We start from the raw sequence: 19,190 nt of genomic DNA on the forward strand, positions 1-19,190 counted from the left end.
AACTGTGCTACTGCCATCAAAGCCTGCTGAGTTGTGCTGTGCATAATGATGTTGCAGACATGTCTGCCAGGCTGAGTGGACAGCAGATGCTTGGGAGGCTGGGGCAGATGCTTGCTGTGCTGTGTCGATGTGTGAAGTATTCTGGGGAAGAATCTCTAGAATGCACGCACGGGAAAGCCAGAGGGGATCACAGAGGGAGGATGGCAGAAATGGCCGAGCGTGCTCAGGCCGGCCTTCCACTACATGCTGTCAGGCTCAGAGTGCTTCACCATCGGCACAGTGCCTCATGTGAATATCATTTCCATGACCTAAAAAATGTAATTCCCTCTTGCCACGGCTGTGGTGTTTCTGCAGCTCAAAAAGGGAGAGAGGGATGTGTGGGCTTTTCATTAATTTTCAAAACAAATCAACAGTGACGACCTATCAGCAGTGCTGTAATTTAACATGACGTAATGATATTTTAAAAAAATCTTTGTCCAACTGGAACCTGTTCCAGCAAGTCCTGCTCAGCCCCACAGAGAAAATAGGAAAAAACTAGGGCTTGGACGATATGGTCATTTCCCGTTTTGATACGATCACGGTACTTTGTTCCTGATTCGATATGTATTTCGATTCTGATATTATGATTTATTGCGATTTGTTTGTTTTTATAACAATGGAGACTGTATCTCATGAGCCATATTATATGTGCACCTGCCACAGTTTACGGATCCGTTGTGACTCTGGATGAGATATATAGCATTGATATATAGCATATAGCATGGACGTTGCTGATGTACTGCGGTAAGCGTGTTGACTCATTTCCGTTTCCGGTGCTTGTGTGTTGGTAGAGTATTGTGCTGCTCTCGCTAAATATCAGTTAAATTTGTTAGATTACAGTGGCCAACTGTCCGCTAAACACTTATTCTTACAGTAATTTTGCCTAAGCACTCACACTTCTTTCCATCTTTTGGTGACTTCTGTTCAATCTCATAGTTGTTCAAAAGTTTTGGTAGCCAGTGCTACAGTACTTTAGCTTAGCCGTTAGCAACATTAGCTCAGCAGCTAGCGATGGCTTCTCCTTCTCCCTCTCGCTCTCCTACTTTCTCCTGCTCGGTGTGTCAGATGTTCAGTTACTCCTCTGCCTCCTTTAGCGGTAATACTACGTGTAACAAGCGTAGTTTATTTGTAGACATGGAGGCGAGGCTCAGTGATTTAGAAGTCCAGCTCCGCACCTTGGTAGATCAGTCTTTAGCTACTGTAGCTAGCCAGTCCCCGGTAGTCGGTGCGGAACGGCCTGATTTAGCCTCTGTTAGCCGTCCCCCAGCATCTCCTGAGTAGCCAGGAAGGGGTGACTGGGTGACTGTCCGAAGGAGGAATAGTTGTAAGCATTCGAAGCCCACGGGGTACCATCAATCTGTTCACGTCTAACAGATTTTCCCTACACAGCGACACACCCGCTGAGAAACCAACTCTGATCATTGGCAGCTCCATTTTGAGAAATGTGAAGTTAGCGAAGCCAGCGGCCATAGTTAAGTGCATCCCTGGGGCCAGAGCGGGTGACATTCAGTCTTATTTGAAAATGCTGGCTAAGGATAAACGTAAATACAGTAAGATTGTTATTCACGTCGGCGGTAATGACTCCCGGTTACGCCAATCGGAGGTCACTAAGATTAATGTTGAGTCTGTGTGTACATATGCAAAAACAATGTCGGACACCATAGTTTTCTCTGGACCCCTGCCAAATCTGACCAGTGATGACATGTATAGCCGCATGTCGTCATTCCGTCGCTGGTTGTCGAGGTGGTGTCCAGCAAACGATGTGGGCTTTGTAGATCATTGGCAGACTTTCTGGGGAAGACCTGGTCTGATTCGAAGAGACGGCATCCATCCCACTTGGGAAGGAGCAGCTCTCATTTCTAGAAATCTGGCCAAGTTTATTAGTGGACCAAATCCATGAAAATCCAGAGTTGAGACCAGGAGGCAGAGTCGCAGTCTAACACACTTCTCTGCCCTTCTTTTTCAGCAGTTACCCACCCAAAACCCTACGCAGAGTCGCAGTCTAACACACTTCTCTGCTCCTCTATTTCAGGAGTTACTTAGTGAAAATCCTATAGTGACGGTGTCTGCCCCCCGACCATTGAAATTATTTAAATCAAAGGTAAACAGAAGAGGAGCTGTGCATAAAAACCTCATAAAAATTAAAACCACAAGAGCAATAGTGCAAACGAATAGGAAAATTAAATGTGGACTCTTAAACATAAGATCTCTCTCTTCTGAAGGTGTACTAGTAAATGAATGAATATCAGATTATAATTTAATTAATAATATATAATTTATTTTGTCTTACTGAAACCTTGCTGGGTGATTGAGAATATGTTAGCATAAATGAATCCACCCCTCCCAGTCATATTAATACTCACATTCCTCGTGGCACAGGCCGAGGAGGTGGAGTCGCAGCTATCTTCGACTCTAGCCTACTATTCATCTTTCACACCCAAGTTGGAAATCACAGCAACCAATTTTTTTTGTTATAGTGTACCGAGCACCTGGTCCGTACTCTGAATTCTTATCTGAATTTGCAGAGTTTTTGTCCACTTTAGTCCTTAAAACGGACAAAGTTATTATTGTAGGGGATTTTAAAATTCATGTGGACGTTGAGAATGACAGCTTCAGTACTGCGTTTATCTCTCTGTTAGATTCCACTGGATTCTCTCAAAGTGTTCATGACTCACTGTTTTAACCACACCCTCGACCTTGTTCTGGTATATGGTATTGAAATTGAACATTTAGTAGTGTTCCCACAGAATCCCTGTTTATCCGACCACTGTTTGATAACTTTTGAGTTTGTATTGCTGAACTACTCGCCATTGGGCAAAAATTTCTATACAAGATGTCTGTCTGATAGTGCTATAGCTAAATTTAAGGATGCGATTCCATCAGCTCTAAATTCATTATCAAGTCACAAAGTAACGGAGGACTCCTATGCTAATTTCAGCCCCTCCCAAATCGATCATCTTGTTGATAGTGCTGCAGGCTCGCTGCGAATGACACTCGACTCTGTAGCCCCTCTAAAAAAAGAAAATAATAAAACAAAGACTGTTAGCTCCATGGTATAATACTGAAACTCGCAAATTAAAGCAAATATCGCGGAAACTTAAAACTTATAGGAAGGCCCTCCGTAATGCCAGAGCAGCGTACTACTTGTCATTAATAGAGGAAAATAGGAACAACCCCAGCTTTCTTTTCAGCACTATAGCCAGGCTGACAGAGAGTCACAGCTCTATTGAGCCAAGTATTCCCATAGCTCTCAGTAGTTACGACTTCATGAGCTTCTTTAATGATAAAATTCTAACTATTAGAAACAAAATTCACCAAGACCTGCCCTCAACTGGCACCGACTTATCTCTAAACTCAGGAACCTTAGAAACAACTGTAAAGCCAGATATATGTTTAGACTGTTTTGCTTCCCTCAATCTTTACCAACTAACTTCAATAATTTCTTCATCTAAACCATCAACCTGCCTCTTAGACCCCATCCCGACTGGGTTGTTTAAAGTTGTTTTACCCTTAGTCAGCACTTCTATACTAGATATGATCAATCTATCTTTATCAACAGGCTATGTACCACAGTACTTTAAAGTAGCTGTAATAAAACCTCTTCTGAAAAAGCCCAAACTTGACCCAGATGTTTTAGCCAACTATAGACCTATATCTAACCTTCCATTTCTCTCTAAGATCCTGGAAAAAGCAGTTGCTAAATAGCTGTGTGACTTTCTACAGAGCAATAGTTTATTTGAGGATTTTCAGTCAGGATTTAGAGCTCATCATAGCACAGAGACAGCACTGGTGAAAATTACTAATGACCTCCTTATTGCATCAGACAAAGGACTTGTCTCTGTACTGGTTTTACTAGATCTTAGTGCTGCATTTGATACCATTGACCATCAGATCCTATTGCAGAGAATGGAACATTTCATTGGCATTAAAGGAACCGCTCTAAGCTGGTTTAAGTCCTATTTATCAGATCGATTTCAGTTTGTACATGTTAACGATGAGTCCTCCATGCATGCCAAAGTTGGTCATGGAGTTCCTCAAAGATCTGTCCTCGGACCAATCCTATTCATATTATATATGCTTCCTTTAAGCAATATTATCAGGAAATATTCTATAAACTTTCATTGTTATGCAGATGATACTCAGTTATATCTATCGATCAAGCCAGATGAAACTAATCAGTTAGCTAAACTTCAAATGTGCCTTCAGGATGTTAAAAGCTGGATGACCTGTAATTTTTTTATGTTAAACTCAGATAAAACTGAAGTTACTGTTCTGGGGCGTAAGCACCTCCGTGACGCATTATCTAAAGAAATAGTTTCCCTTGATGGCCTCCAGCACCACTGTGAGGAATCTTGGAGTTATCTTTGATCAGGACATGTCGTTTAAGTCTCACATTAAGCAAATTTCAAGGACTGCCTTTTTTCACCTAGGTAATCAGGTATATCCTGTCTAAAAATGATGCAGAAAAACTAGTCCATGCATTTGTTACTTCTAGGCTGGATTACTTAAATTCCCTATTATCAGTCTGCTCGAAAAAGTCCATTAAGACTCTTCAGCTGATCCAGAATGCAGCAGCACGTGTTCTGACAGGAACCAGGAAAAGAGATCACATTTCTCCTGTCTCAGCTTCTATAGACTGGCTTCCAGTAAAATCCAGAATAGAATTTAAAACCATTGTTCTTACCTACAAAGCTCTTAATGGTCAGGCACCATCTTAAAGAGCTCATAGTACCTTACTACCCCACCAGAGCACTGCGCTCCCAGAATGCAGGGTTACTTGTGGTTCCTAGAGTCTCCAAAAGTAGACTAGGAGCCAGCTATCAAGCTCCTCTCCTGTGGAACCAGGTTCCAGTTTGGGTTCAGGAGGCAGACACCATCTCCACATTTAAGAGTAGGCTTAAGACTTTCCTCTTTGATAAAGCTTATAGTTAGGGCTGGCTCAGGTGAGTCCTGAACCATCCCTTAGTTATGCTGCTATAGGCCTAGACTGCCGGGGGACTTCCCATGATGCACTGAGGTCCTCTCTCCTATACTTTCCCTCCCTCTCTACGCAACCTCATCCCATTAATGCATGTTACTAACTCAACTTCTCCCCTTTCCGGTAGTCTTGTGCTTTCTTGTCCCTCTCCTCTCTCCTCCTATCACTTCCTGCAGGTTTTCTGGTTCTGGAGCTGTGGAGTCTGGATCTTTGGTTGCGGGTCACCTGCTGCCCCCGTATTCCTGCTCGACACCCTCTGCTACAACTATTGTTACTAGTCCTATTGTTATTATAATCATTAACATTACAATTATTATCATCAACACTACTATAAATATCTGTACCATTTTTCATTTAGTCTATAGCAAAATCACCTTCACTGTCTGTACCTCTGTGTGTATATTGTGTAGGCTGCCTCCCTCCCCTCTCTCTCCTTCCATCACCCTCTCTCTCTCTCTCTCCTTCACCCCCAACCGGTCGAGGCAGATGGCCTCTGCTTGAGGTTTCTGCCTCTTAAAAGGAAGTTTGTCCTTGCCTCTGTCGCCTAGTGCTTGCTCTTGGTGGGAATTATTGGGCTTCTGTAAATAACATCATAGAGTACGGTCTAGACCTGCTCTTTTATGAAAAGCGCTGTGAGATAACTGTTGTTGTGATTTGGCGCTATATAAATAAAATTTAATTGAATATCCTCTTACTTTGATCCAACCAGTTTTATGATATTCTGTCATTTGCTATGAATCTGCACTGAATCATTCTTCCCTGTCTGGAATTAACCTCTCAAACTTGCATTATATTCCAGGAATTCCCTGATCAACAGGAGACCTGGTGGCTCCATGTGTAGGCCTGTCAGTTCCAGCTGCCCCTACAACAAAGGGTCAGTCTGACCCAGCGGGCCTGAGCAGCCCTCCCACACTACTGTCCACTGCCGTCATCCATCTCAGAGGACGCCACAGCCGTAGGAAGCACACTAACATATCTGCTGTCCAGCTGGGACAAGCAGATGGGTAGCAACTCTACTTTTGCAGAGCGCAATAAAAAAACAGGCCAGCAGTAACTGCGAGGCTGAAAGGAGTTGGATTACGGCCTGAAGGTCTATGTATTAATTCTGAGACATTCAGGGAAGAATGATGGAAAAAAATAGTCATCTCCAGGTCACTGTAAATGTAGCCTTGAGGCTAATTTACCTACTGGGCAGCTCGCTGGATGTAAATCTGTGTAGTGTTAACAATGTGAAGCAGAGCATGTTAATGTTAAACTTCTGATGGCTAAATAACAGGTGTGATAATAAAAACAAACATTAAACAATGTGATAAAACGTGTCAAAAGAAAACCTACAAAGACCTTTGGTGCCAATTGAGAGTCACTCACCTGTCTGATGAAGAAGTCTCCATGAATCAGGGACACTAGGCCAAAGTTGGTGTATTTGAACACATGGTCCATCAACCACATCATTTTTCGTACCACCTGAAAAAAGGGAGGACAAATACAATGAAAATTTGTAACAGCCCCAGCATAATTTACCTTAATCGCACATTTGCCTGTAAGCAAAAGCACATGATTTTGGCTTTGGGGCCAGTGACCCAAACTGATACAGCCCCTCTGAGCACTTCCACCCTCATGACCTGCACCGATGCAGCTTTGGCTTACTGTCCCTGTCAGTACTAAGAGGATAAACTGGGCCAGGGATGCAGTTGTTGAGGCGGATCATGTCATCATGTTTGTGCAGCGCCGCCCGGCAGCTCCAGTGCAGAGCCAGTCTCAGCCAAAAAACAAACAAACACATGACAACACAGCTGCCCACGCCATCCCAGCCAATCTCCAGGATGATTTGTACAGGGTGGCAGGACAGCGAAGATGGAGTCAATTAATCAATTCTTGAAAAAGCGACAGACTTGACTTTCAGGCTAGATAGATAATTTGACTTTTCTCTCCTGATGTTGCATGCTGCTATTTTTCAGAAAAAAGAAGCTAGTTCTGTGTTTAATGAATGCACACCTGCTTAATAAAGTGTAGTAGCCGCATGTCAACCGTGTAAATTAAACAAGCATCTGATCCCCTAACAACATCTGACACTGAGGAACAAACTAATTGATCAGTCAACACAGCTAGTGTTGACACACCAGTCTGGAGTTTCACATTTTGTAGCGAGCTGGCATTCCTGCTTGAAAAAGAGTGAGCTCTACTGCAGTTTTGGACCGGTTACTTCCCAGCCAGATGTCATGTTCAAATAAATGCAGATACATTTTCATGACCACACAGGTGTTTTCTATCCCCCCAAAAAACTTCTCTTCATCTTCAGTTCTCCCTGTAATAGCTCATTTTGAGTGTTGATATATTCAGTCACGCAATGCAGATGTTATCTGCTTTTATGTTTATATTGCCCAACAACTATGTGACCTCTGTAGGTGTACACGTCATGTCATTTTCTATGAAAATGTGTAAACTGTCCTGTTGACTTGGACACGTTTTGGTTCCTTGCGTGTTATAAATGATCAGTGTGAAAGAATGCACAGCAGCCACCGCTCAAAACTTTGCCCATGAGTTTTTGGCTGCCTGAAAAAGTTAGCTGAACTCTTGAACCTCACATTTTGTAATTTGAATGCTGTAAATCACAACACTGCTTTGTGCTGCTGTCTGTCTCTGTGTCGACCACTTTGACTTGAAAAATGTCCCAAATCATCCCATCACTATCACTCCTTCCTGTTCCACAAAAAGAACTGCCTCCTGCCATAGTGGCAGTCAAAAAGCCAATGTGAACTCCACTGAGTACAAAAAAGTAAATTATGAATAACATCTCATTACAAACTAACTCTGGAATGAATTAAACATCATAACGAATAGAGAAAGATAATTCAAAGAGGACCTTTCCTTTAATTTGGAATTAACCTTTTTCTGAAGCTACTTTTCATCTTAACAGACATTTAAGACATTGGCTAAACTTTCTTGTTGATAATTTCTGAAGTGCAGCTGGTGCTCATTTATACAGGGCACGGACTGACTAAACTGCACAACTGAACACACACTGCAGCAAGACAAAAGCACTTTGACCAAATGCTTTAATTTGGTATTCTCTAAGACATACAGCATAGGGCTGAGATATGACAATATGTATAATTTGACAACAGCAAAACCTCCATTGTTTAAAATTATGCTCTATTGTTTAACAATTTACGAGACACTTTGCACCGCGGTGACGTTAGTTTTACGTTGCATTTTCGACAGAGATTTGTTGACTATTCAACATAGGGCTGCGCGATATGGCAAAAAGTCCATACACCGTAAAACGAAACTTATGTCGCCTAACGTAACAGCACGACGGCATCTGATCAAAAAGCATCTGGTGTTATGCACGCGGACCACAGACAAGGTAACAGTAACTTTAGCATTTAACTGAAATCATGAGTGAAGGCTAGCCGCAATCCTCATCTCAAAATGTATACACGTGTGTTTATTGTTCTCATGGTTGGGCCGTAAGTTTGGGTTGTACCGTCACAGTCATCAGTTAACCGGGTGTTGGGGAGCTGCACCTTAGAGTAACTTGTATATCACCCGGGTCATGTTTGTGTTGGTAAAGCAGTTGTCTGGTTGTTGGTCTGATGTTTGCTGTATGACACACTATTGAATATCCGAAAGAACAAATAAATATCTGTCATCTTTCAACGTACACAGCTGATTCTGTTACCGGGGTGGGGGTTGCCGCCGCCAAGCAAAAGTACTTCTTAAATGATGTAATGATGAAATAATCTACAGAAGCTTCGAGTACTAAAATCATCAGCCCTAATCCCGATATAGGTCATTTCATATCCCAATAAAGATACCAGAGTTTTTCCTGCATAAAGAAATTTTTTGTGCCCCCCAAAGAACTTTTAACGAGCGCCAAAGGAAAATCACCTGTGCCAAAATGATCAGAATTGAAGAAGCATTTCAAATATTCTCCTAATTCGTTTTCATTTTTTTTTTTCTGAGCAAGCAGAACATAAACTTAAATATGACATCCAGCAGTCACCTCTCCTCTCATCCACAGTGCTGCTGTATTTTTTTTTATTAACACATGTAGCTGCCGCTGGATTTATAAAATCAGCACCCGCTTCACTAACTTCACCATAGTGCAAAATGCCATTCCCTCATCAAAATATTACAGTAAAGTGTTGAATTTGCTACACAACAAAATAATCAATAGTGCATAATTGTTAACGATAGACATGTTTCTATTGTCAAATGATAGATATAGTCATTTCGCACATATCCAACTTAACTTAATCCATTTTTTCACCCACCCCCACATATAACACTTTCAGCAGCACCCTGTTCTGCAAAACAAAGATGTGCCAAGTGTCCTCCAGGTTCAAACTACTGCATGGCTTTTAATTACACTGTGACCCCATTTAACCTTAAAAACACATGACGACATAACACATTTCTCTCTCCTCTTACCGTGCCCTTGTCTTGCAGGCACATCATGAGGGTGCACACATCTCCTGTGGATTGGTGGTTGACGATGACCATGGCTTCTTCTTCAGAGATTGGTCGTACGTCGTCACCCCACTCCGTTACTGTGAGGCAAAACAAACAGAAAGACACATTACAGTTAACCAGGCTGTGTAAATACTAGCATTAAAAGTGCCAAATGGAGTTTTGTTTTTTTTAGACAAACAAAGTTTCTTACACTCTGTGTTTTGTCACCAACACTCATTGTGGGTATATGTGAGGTCTAACAAACACGCCAAATGCATTACCATTATCATAAAACCACCCACTTTTAAAAAAAATTATTGAAATCATGCATTGTTTACATCTCCACAAGGTACATTTAAAAAAAAAAAAAAAAGAGAGCAATCCTCTTTCAAAAATGCACTATGCTGTATTTTTCTTTTTTTTTTCTTTTATTTAAATATTGGAAAAAATTTAATATGCATGTAGATCTGAACCAACTTTAGAATACACACTGGTAGAACATTATAGCATACATCTGTTTTTACAGTAGTTAATTGGAAACAAGCAAAAATGTTCACAAACTTTCCGAGGCTACTAAACTATTAACAAGGTTTTGCTCCTTAGTGAATGCAACACATAACGCTTTAATAATATATAACGTGATACAGGTGTGGTTCATTGTGTATATTTAGATAGCGTGAGGTAAGCCATCTCTGGTATACACACTGAAATTTGTCTAAATAAAAAGTGAATGTTTCATCCTTTCACACTGACTCACTGTCCCTTGTTAGCTGTTCCTAAATCCACAAGTGTCCTGACACTCCCTGATAACAAACAGTCTGCCACCTGTCTGATCTGGATATACTCCCTGCCTGGTTCAGAGAGCAAAAGTGTGCTCCCACCTTCTGTAAGTGGGTTGGAAAAAACATGTACCCTTTGCTGTTAATGTGGCCAAATAAGTCTCAGACCTCCTCCAGAGGCAGTGTGGATAATTACATCATGTAAAGGGAACATTTAAAGACAGATTTTTTTAAAGTCTTTTTTTTGACTCATCGTGTGTATTAATCAACGTTGAAAGGGAATGACAAAAGGTTTGCCGTGTGGATTGAAATTAGAAAGGGGAAGTGGGTTTCAGGAAATGGTTTCACTATTGACCGCTTTGGGTATAGCAGAGTAACCAAGAAAAAAGACACAAGGTGAATACAGAAGATGTAATAATACTACGGGCTGAATATCTAACAACTTGTAAGAATAACAAACATGTAGTAATGTGAGTTATTTTGTTTTTCAAAAATCAGCATTTCAAAGTGTCACATGGCGTGTGTCAATGTTTGCATTTCCATGTTAGATTTCTATTCTAACCAACTTATTTATGGCCTTCTAGTAACATATTTCTTTTCTTTTCAATTACATTTTCCCAACACTGACTAAATGTACCAAACTATCTTAAAAAGGACACAACATATTATCATCTCTACTTAGTATCAGATGTTGCACCATGTGCACCTATTTCTTTTTTTAGGTAGCATTAATTTATTTTTAGAAAACGACCACAGCAGGAACTTGACAAAGATTACAGTCTGAATATCCTCAGTTTAAAATCATCAGGCTTTGTGTCAACACAGAACGTGATCAGCGGACTTGCTGGTACGGGAGATCCCTGCCTGAAATAACATTTTTCATTTGGATTTAAGCAGTCGGTTAAGTCTACAACAGGACATTGTGCTGTTTTGCATCTCTAGGTTCTATAAATAATGCTTCCTCCTTCATTGAAACAACATAAGGCATCCATGTAAGGCTGAGAACTGAACTGGGCTTTGTTTGCTGTGAAAGTGATAAAAATAATACAAAGCAAAATATAGCTGCAAGCTGCAGTTCTCTGGGCCAAGTACAGGCACATCAAGCATGGTACACTGCACACAGGTACACCAAGGTCTTATCTACCCACAGAACAATTTTGATCATGATCTGACAAAATGTTCTAGAGATACGACTTATTTCCGTTTTTGTGACTTTACAGCCAGCTTCACTCACAGCCAAATGGTTTGAATTAATAAATTAAGCTGAATAAGCATAGAAACCAAATCAACGTTTCAACTGCTGCAAATCAGCTGTTCGTTCATGTCGATCAAAGATTATGCTCGTGTCAATGACATGCAGCAGAAGCACGGGTTTTGTAATGTGTGAAACTACAGCTTTAATTGGTGATGCAGCCTCAACAAGAAAACCACAAGAAATGTGATATCTTCTGTAGAATCAGGCTTAAGATAAAGGTGTTTTGGCATTATAACATGTAAATGTTCTCTAATTTATGTGTACTCATGAGTGACATTTACATACTCTCAGCCTTCTACCAAAAATGATCTTGATCTCTTCAATGTACAAATGTACCTATGTTTGTGTGTGTCAGTTTGTACGGCCACTCTCCTGCTAGCTAGCTACAGTGTTTCGCATACATTGATTTATTTGTGGCGGGCCACCACTATATCTACGCATTTTCATTTGTTTACTACCCAAATTCCTCCTCGTTAAAGACAATATCTGTTGGAAATATCAAACTTATCCGAGGTACACAACACCCAGTCATCTGAATTTCAGTTAAAAATTAAGGACTAGTTAAAAAGTTCTCACAGCCCATGTCTTCTATTATTGGAGTGGTAAATCTCAGAATCAGTACTTGAAATAAAACTACTGAATTATTTAGTAACTCAAAACTAAGCAACACACACGGCAGCTGCAACAAAAGGAGAAAACACGGCTGTGAGGTGAGGGTGTGACAACAGCAGCCTTCCTGGAGAGCACATGAGCTTCCTTTGCAATTTAAACGCACTTCAACAGCTCTGCACATTGACAAAGAACCAACAAGAAGAAAAGATTTAGCTGCAGTCGTTTACTGGGCGAGTACTTCTGAGCGAGTCTGACCAGCTCCAGTTCTGTGTAATGCAAATGTCAGGCCTCAGGGTTCAGAGTGAGTGAACAATTCCTCTCTGTGGGGGAGTTAATACTGTGATTGCTCGCAGATACAGATTAATCAGAATCCAGTTTATTGTCAGGTACATTTTTACATATGAGGAATTTGCCTTGGTATAAATTGATGCTTACAGTACACATAACATAAATAGAAATATAAATTTATAAAAAGTAATGGAAGGTGACAACCAATCATCTTCTCTGTAGACCGAATAATACGCTGCAGCCTGCCCTTGTCCCTGGCGGTGGCAGCAGCGTACCAGATGGTGATGGAGGAGGTGAGGATGGACTCAATGATGGCGGTGTAGAAGTGCACCATCATTGACTTTGGCAGGCTGAACTTCTTCAGCTGCCACAGGTAGGACATCCTCTGCTGAGCCTCTTGGTGAGAGAGGTGTGGTTTAGCTCTCGTGCCCAGGAAGCAGAAGGAGTCCACAGTGTTGACTGCGGAGTCACCCAGGATGATGGGAGAGGGTGGGCTGGGCTCTTTCTAAAATTTACAGTCATCTCCACTGTTTTCAGAGCCTTTATCTCCAGGCTGCACCAGGTCACCAGATGGTCAATCTCCCACCTGTAGGAAGACTCCCCACCAGAGATGAGCCCAATGAGGGCGGTGTCATCCGCAAACTTCAGGAGCTTGATGGACTGGTGACTGGAGGTGCAGAGTTGCAGTAGGTGTACAGGGAGAAGAGCAGAGGGGAAAGATCGCAGCTGTGAGGGGATACGGTGCTGATAATTCACAACCTGGCGTAGGTTTCTGGGGAGTCCAGGTGCTGGAGGATGACGGGAAGGGCCATGTTAACTGCATCGTCTACAGACCTGTTGGTTCTGTAGGCACTGCAGGGGGTCCAAGAGTGGGTCTGTGATGGGTTTTAGGTGAGACAACACAAGGCGCTGAAAGGACTTCATATCCGCAGATGTTAGGGCGACGGGTCTGTAGACTAGTCCTGTGGTGCTTGTTTTTTTGGGGGACAGGGATGATGGTGGATACTTTGAAGCAGGCTGGCACATGGCATGTCTCCAGTGAGGTGTTAAAAATGTCCGTGGACACCGGAGACAGCTGATTGGTGCAGTGCTTCAGGGTGGATGGGGAGACAGAGTCCAGCCCAGCTGCTTTGCAAGGTTTCTGCCTCCTGAACAGTCTGTGAACATCCCTCTCTAGAATGGTATGAGAGGGGGAGGAGGTGGAGGATGAGATAGTGATCTGATGTCTGATCAGTGGTGTAACGGGGGATGGTGTCAGGTCTGTCCCATTGTCTTTGAAAGCGACAGTAAAACTGGTTCAAGTCATTGGCAAGGCGTGAGTCGTTCATGGAGCGGGGGGATTTAGGTTTGTAGCTTTGATCTGCCTGAAGCATCTGAGAAGCAGAGTCATTTCTTGAGAACTGGTGTTGTAGTCTAACTGAGGCCCCATCCACACTACTGCGTTTTTGAATTAAAACGGAAACCTTTTGCTATGTTTGCACCTCCCGTCCAGACTACAACGGTGAAAACGAAGACCTAAAACCCGACCCCGTTTTGCGTTTCAAAACTCCGGAGGGCGTTTTAGTGAAGATGGGCCAAAACGGAGGACTATAGAAATGATGACACAGCCGCTCACCCTCGGCTCTCTGATTGGGTCTTAGAACTCAAAGCAGAAACACGATGCTACTGACAGGGTTTTTGACATGGTATTTTTATTAAAATATTATGTACCGTGCAAATAACAATAATCTGCCTACACTTGTACTGTGCATGTCACCATATTTACTTGGCAACGACTCCCAGTCTGTTTTCCGCCGCCACAGTGCTGTGTTACATTCAGTAACAGTCCCAGCTCCTTATTGGTGCATGCAAAAAACAAAACAAAAAAACAAAACATATTTTGTAACCAGGAAGAGACCATCTGCTTCATGTTTACACCGGCACGCGCATACCAAGTGAACCTGAACGACCAATAGTTGGTCGTTTTAATGTAGACGGAGATCAACTCCAAAACGCAGCTAAAACGCTGGTGTGGACGGAGATCGTATTCGTTTTAATTCTCTGTTTGTAAACTAAAATGGAGTAGTGTGGATGGGGCATGAGTACAGCTGTTTATCATCTCACACCGCCTTGCTAAACCTATACTTTACCTCCTTAAACCTGAATCGGTCGCCACCCCTAAACAACTCTTCCTTTTCCAACATCCGCTGTCTGAGCTTAGCTGTAAACCAGGGTTTGTCATTGTTAAAACCCACCCTGGAGATTGTTGGTATCATAGACTGTATATAAGAAATGGACGTAGTCACCGTGACGTCACCGGTTGGTTTGTGGACTGCCGTTTTGAAGCCTCGAGTATGGCCGATAGGGTGCCGCCATGTCGAGTTTTTGCAACCAGGAAGTGCCCGGAAGTGACGATGCGGCGGAGTTAACGGCCATGTGCGGAGCTAGCTAGCTTGCTTAGCTAGATGCAACTGTAACTCATGTTAACTGTCATTTTAACAGGGCTGATAACTCTGTCTTAAAACTAAATGTACTCACCAGAGAAAGTGAACAGCCAACTCCTAATAAGCTTTTTCAACGGCGCTGGTTAAATTTACACAGCGCCGAGGGTAGGAGTCGGCTCTAGCCTGATTGATAGGTCGCCATGATAACGACTTGTCAATCATAGATAATCCTGCCCTGAAACATACTCTGCTTTGTGGTCTATTTTAAAATAAATGGGACCATAATTTACTAAATGAACATCATTTTGTGTTGAAGAAGACTTGAAACTAGTGACTGAGACCATAAACTCATCAGGAAAGTGTTTACTGGGGTAACTATTCAGCTGAGAAGTAGGGTCATTTTCCCATTATTTCTAATGGAGCCGGACTTCTTTTTGCAACCAGAAGAGTCGCCCCCTGCTGGATTTTTAATAGAATGCAGGTTTCAGGGACTTCCACATTCGCAGCATATTGTAGACCAGAAGCTTCCCGCTTGGTTGGTATACAAGTGTCCTCACAGAAGCTGATATAGGATGTCACAGTCTCTGTATACTCATTCTGACCTGAAAACATCCCAGTCAGTGCAGTCCAAACATGCTTGAAGGTGAATTGTTTTTATACACTAGGTTTAAAAATTTAATTAGGAAAATACATGACACCCACGCAAAACCAGACAGCTGCAAGATAAAAGGCCGACATATTTGGTGCTTGACAAAAATGTTGAAGGACCACACAGCAAGACAAAAATTGAAATGCCCTCAAAAAAAGCTCTTGGCAGTATAACTTGCATTTCTGTGCCTATTTTGTTAATGGGTGTAGTTTTCTTATTTAAATAGATGACTTTGCTGCTGTACATCACACTATTTTGGTGTCAGTTGTTTAAATCAAAGAGTGACAAATTAAATCCACAGCAGCCTGAGAAGACCATAAAGCGCCAGCCTTTCCTTTACCGTAAAATCACACTTGTTTGCTTCTACTACTGCTCCGTCAAATGTACCAAGGCCATGCACACTCTTTGGGTGTTAGTCAAAGGCCATTGTGGGGAATGAAGGAATTCATTACACAAAACTAGAGCCGCTTTTCCACCGCAGGGACCAGGGTCTAAATTAAGTTCCAGGGACTTTATTTGACTCCCAAAGAAGTCCCTGCTATGGGGCTTGCAGCGCATTTCTGAATGGTTGAGTGGAGACTACTCGCTTTAGGTCAAGCTCATCGGGTATTTAAATCTGCTTTTTATTACTGCTCGTCCACTGTTGATTCAGTGACCACATCTGCAAACCAATAATATGATCAAGCCTGAGAACCCAGGGAACGTCAATCGGCATTATATGGATAGCTCAGAAATAGCAGCCGGTGTGAAGCTAGTCCTGCAGTGTGTTTACAGCTGATGCAGTTAAGCTAAATACTGGATACGGAGTTATTATTTTAAGCTTTTATCATTCAGGAGGTTTCTACCAAGGAGCCAAAGTAGGTCTCCTCCTCTACAAAACAAACGTACTGGCTGATTACAACAGGTAATAAAGCACATTAAAAGTCATGTTCCTCTGACGCTCAGGCGGACACAGGACGTGGGTACTACGAGCCGAGCACCTGCTTCTAACGTTAGCTCAGTTTAGTTGCTCAGTTAGTTTTTAGTTTAGGTGTTTTTTTCCTTAGGTGTTGACGGTTAAGGAAGTTTTTTACCGACAGTCGAATTACCACAGAGGTAATCTCCGCTCCGAAAAAAAACGGACCCGGTCATTAAAACATTAAAAAACACTGAATAAGGCAGTTTCATCCTAAGAAATTTGTGTCTCATTGGTGGACACTGAGCATTAGCGAGCCAACCTCTAGTCGGCTGGAAATATTTTAATGTTTTAGCGCTAGATGGTGCATTCCGTTTCCAGACAGGCCCAAAATGTTGCCTTTTTATGTTTGTGCTTCTTTGTTCCTTTCTCTGTGCTTGAGTTCTTTTAAGAACTTGATGGCTTAATGCAGTTTGTTATTACTGTTATGGAGTTGAATTGTGTTTCTTCATTATACTCACAAACAAAATAGACATTTGTAGTGTTAAACAATAAATGATAATATAATATAATTTTCCTCAATAACAATATAATAAATGTTCAATATATCGTCAATAAATGTTTGATTGAATTCATTTGAATCCCAAACAAATTAGGACTTTTTCTATTAAGATATTTATTTAGTTGAGGAAAAGGGACAGAAAAAAGATTTACTAATCATATGTTTTGAAAAAGATTTTATCATAATAGTTTTGATAGTTATTTCTACCTAAGACTTTTGAAGTGATCCTCTGTTTGGCATCAAGTGTTTGTCACATTGTGACCATACAGAAAAGTTTAACCACACAATTAACTATTTGGTTTCTTTAATTTTGACATTTATTGTGATAATTGTTGATATCAAATGGTATGAATTTTGTTTTGTTGTGATACCATTTTTGGCCACATGGCCCAGCCCTAGCTGAACGTGAGAGGTTCATCTTAAAAATGGATTGAAGCAGTCGTGGTACAAAAGGAAGTGACAAAGGACCAGTCAGTGCAGCACACAACACAACTCAAAGAACAATACATTTAATAGATTGCTCTCAGCATTATTGTGAAGACCTCGCTGTGGGCGATATGGCCTTAAATATAATATTGCATGGTATTTTTTCAATAATATTTATATGTGGTGAGTTTTTTCTCACACTTCCCTTCCTGAATGTGATTTGTTGAGTCGTTTCACTCTACCTTTACATACTTGTAAAAACTCTGAACTTTCTGAGTTTCAACACGAGCCAATAAGAGGTTTCTTGAAATAAAGCGGCTAAAATCTGTCAACTATAAACCAGATCCTAAAATACAGCGGCCCTTTTATGTTATAAACTGCTCAATTATATGCAAGTGTAGCCTCTGCTGAATGAGGTGTAAGATCTGCTGTCATAAAGCCCAGGAGAAAAGCCTTTCAAACCCTCAGATTAACGATTTCTGCATGACACAATCAAAAGGCCAAGTCGTTTCCCTGACAGGATAGTTTTGGATGACAAAGGTTGCAAGCCGCTCTCATTCCACCTTGAACTGAAACCCACTGTGCCTGCTGCTAGCTATTCAGCATGATCAAAATGAGATTTGGTAATGTAATGCTAATGCACAACTTAATCTTTCAGCAGTTCATTAGCAGATATTGGAGAACACACTCCATGTTTGCAAACATGAACAGTGATTGCAAATATTTATTGCAGGAAGCTTCTTCCTGCTAATTATAGTTGATTGTATTATATTACAGCTACAGACAAGATAGCCACTTGAATAGACATTTAATCTTATTAACTCTTGTTTGCTAATAAGTTAATCATCGTTCATTCGATGTCCTTTAATGCACTTTGTAACATAGTCTAAGCTGCAGCCTGGCGACACTGGGTGCTTTTGAATCTTCCAACAGCCTCACACAGAGATCTTCCTTGAGGTTAAAGAAATGGGATGGAGGGGGACGAGTTGTTGTTGTTGGCATGTTCAATTTAGGCCTTTGTTTCACCTCCCGTCCCCTGGAGAATAAGATCAATCCTCATGAGCACAGGAATCGAGAGCACACTTGTAGAAAAATGACACATCTGTGACACCTGGCAGGGTTGTATGGGGTGTACATACCCTGAAGTCAATGTCATTTCATAAAAAGGAGCATGCCTTCGTGCTCGCTGAAGTCCCCATTGTTGCGGGAGACGAGCGTAAATGATATCCCAGAGATGGGTCATCTGTCAGATAGAATACATTAGGGAAATTGTCTTTGAGAGACGACACAGTTAGTGCAGCAGGATGACAGCCATGCTGCAGGCACACTATCTAATCCGGTATCAGTGGTCAGCTAAACGGAGTACAGCTAACCTTGTAGACCATCGCTATACTTCTTTCTCCCTCTCTAGAGGAGAGAGATATAGCAAGGCACTAGGCCATCTCCTCAATAAGAACAGCAGGAAGAGGAGAAAGTACAGAGTACAAAGGGGGACTTCTCCATTAATATTTGAAGCTTTCCGATTACTGGGTCAACTGAACGAAAAGCAACGATTCACAGAGTGGTAAATAAATACCAGCAACATAATGTGAAAGATTTTCTGCTTTTATCTGTTCTGTTCATATTGACCCACTGTTTTAGACAATGGCAGCCAAAATTGGAGCTTTTTCTGCTTAATAACCCTGATCTTCAGTTAGGGGGTAACTTAGGGCCAAAAAATAAATAAATAGCCAGGGATGCAGCCAGTAGTAATCATAATTTGTGCTAGGCCAGTGTTAGCTCATTGTTACTGAGAAATGCCAAAGAATGTTATTATTCTATACATTATA

General features: G+C 41.5%; 1 protein-coding gene across 1 annotated transcript in view; it reads right to left on the reverse strand.

Annotated features, from left to right (window-relative positions):
* Positions 1 to 9,570, reverse strand: part of lpgat1 (lysophosphatidylglycerol acyltransferase 1) — a gene marked incomplete at its 5' end in the record, with an annotated part of 38,501 nt that extends 28,931 nt beyond the window's left edge. The window contains 2 exon segments of the mRNA XM_038726434.1: positions 6,386 to 6,481; positions 9,452 to 9,570. Coding sequence (XP_038582362.1) covers positions 6,386 to 6,481; positions 9,452 to 9,570 — 215 coding nt within the window.
* Positions 9,571 to 19,190: the final 9,620 nt, after the last annotated feature.

Source organism: Micropterus salmoides, unplaced genomic scaffold (assembly GCF_014851395.1).
Source record: "Micropterus salmoides isolate LMB-PRFRI ecotype aquatic unplaced genomic scaffold, ASM1485139v1 Ms_hic_scaffold_18, whole genome shotgun sequence".
NCBI lineage: Eukaryota > Metazoa > Chordata > Actinopteri > Centrarchiformes > Centrarchidae > Micropterus > Micropterus salmoides.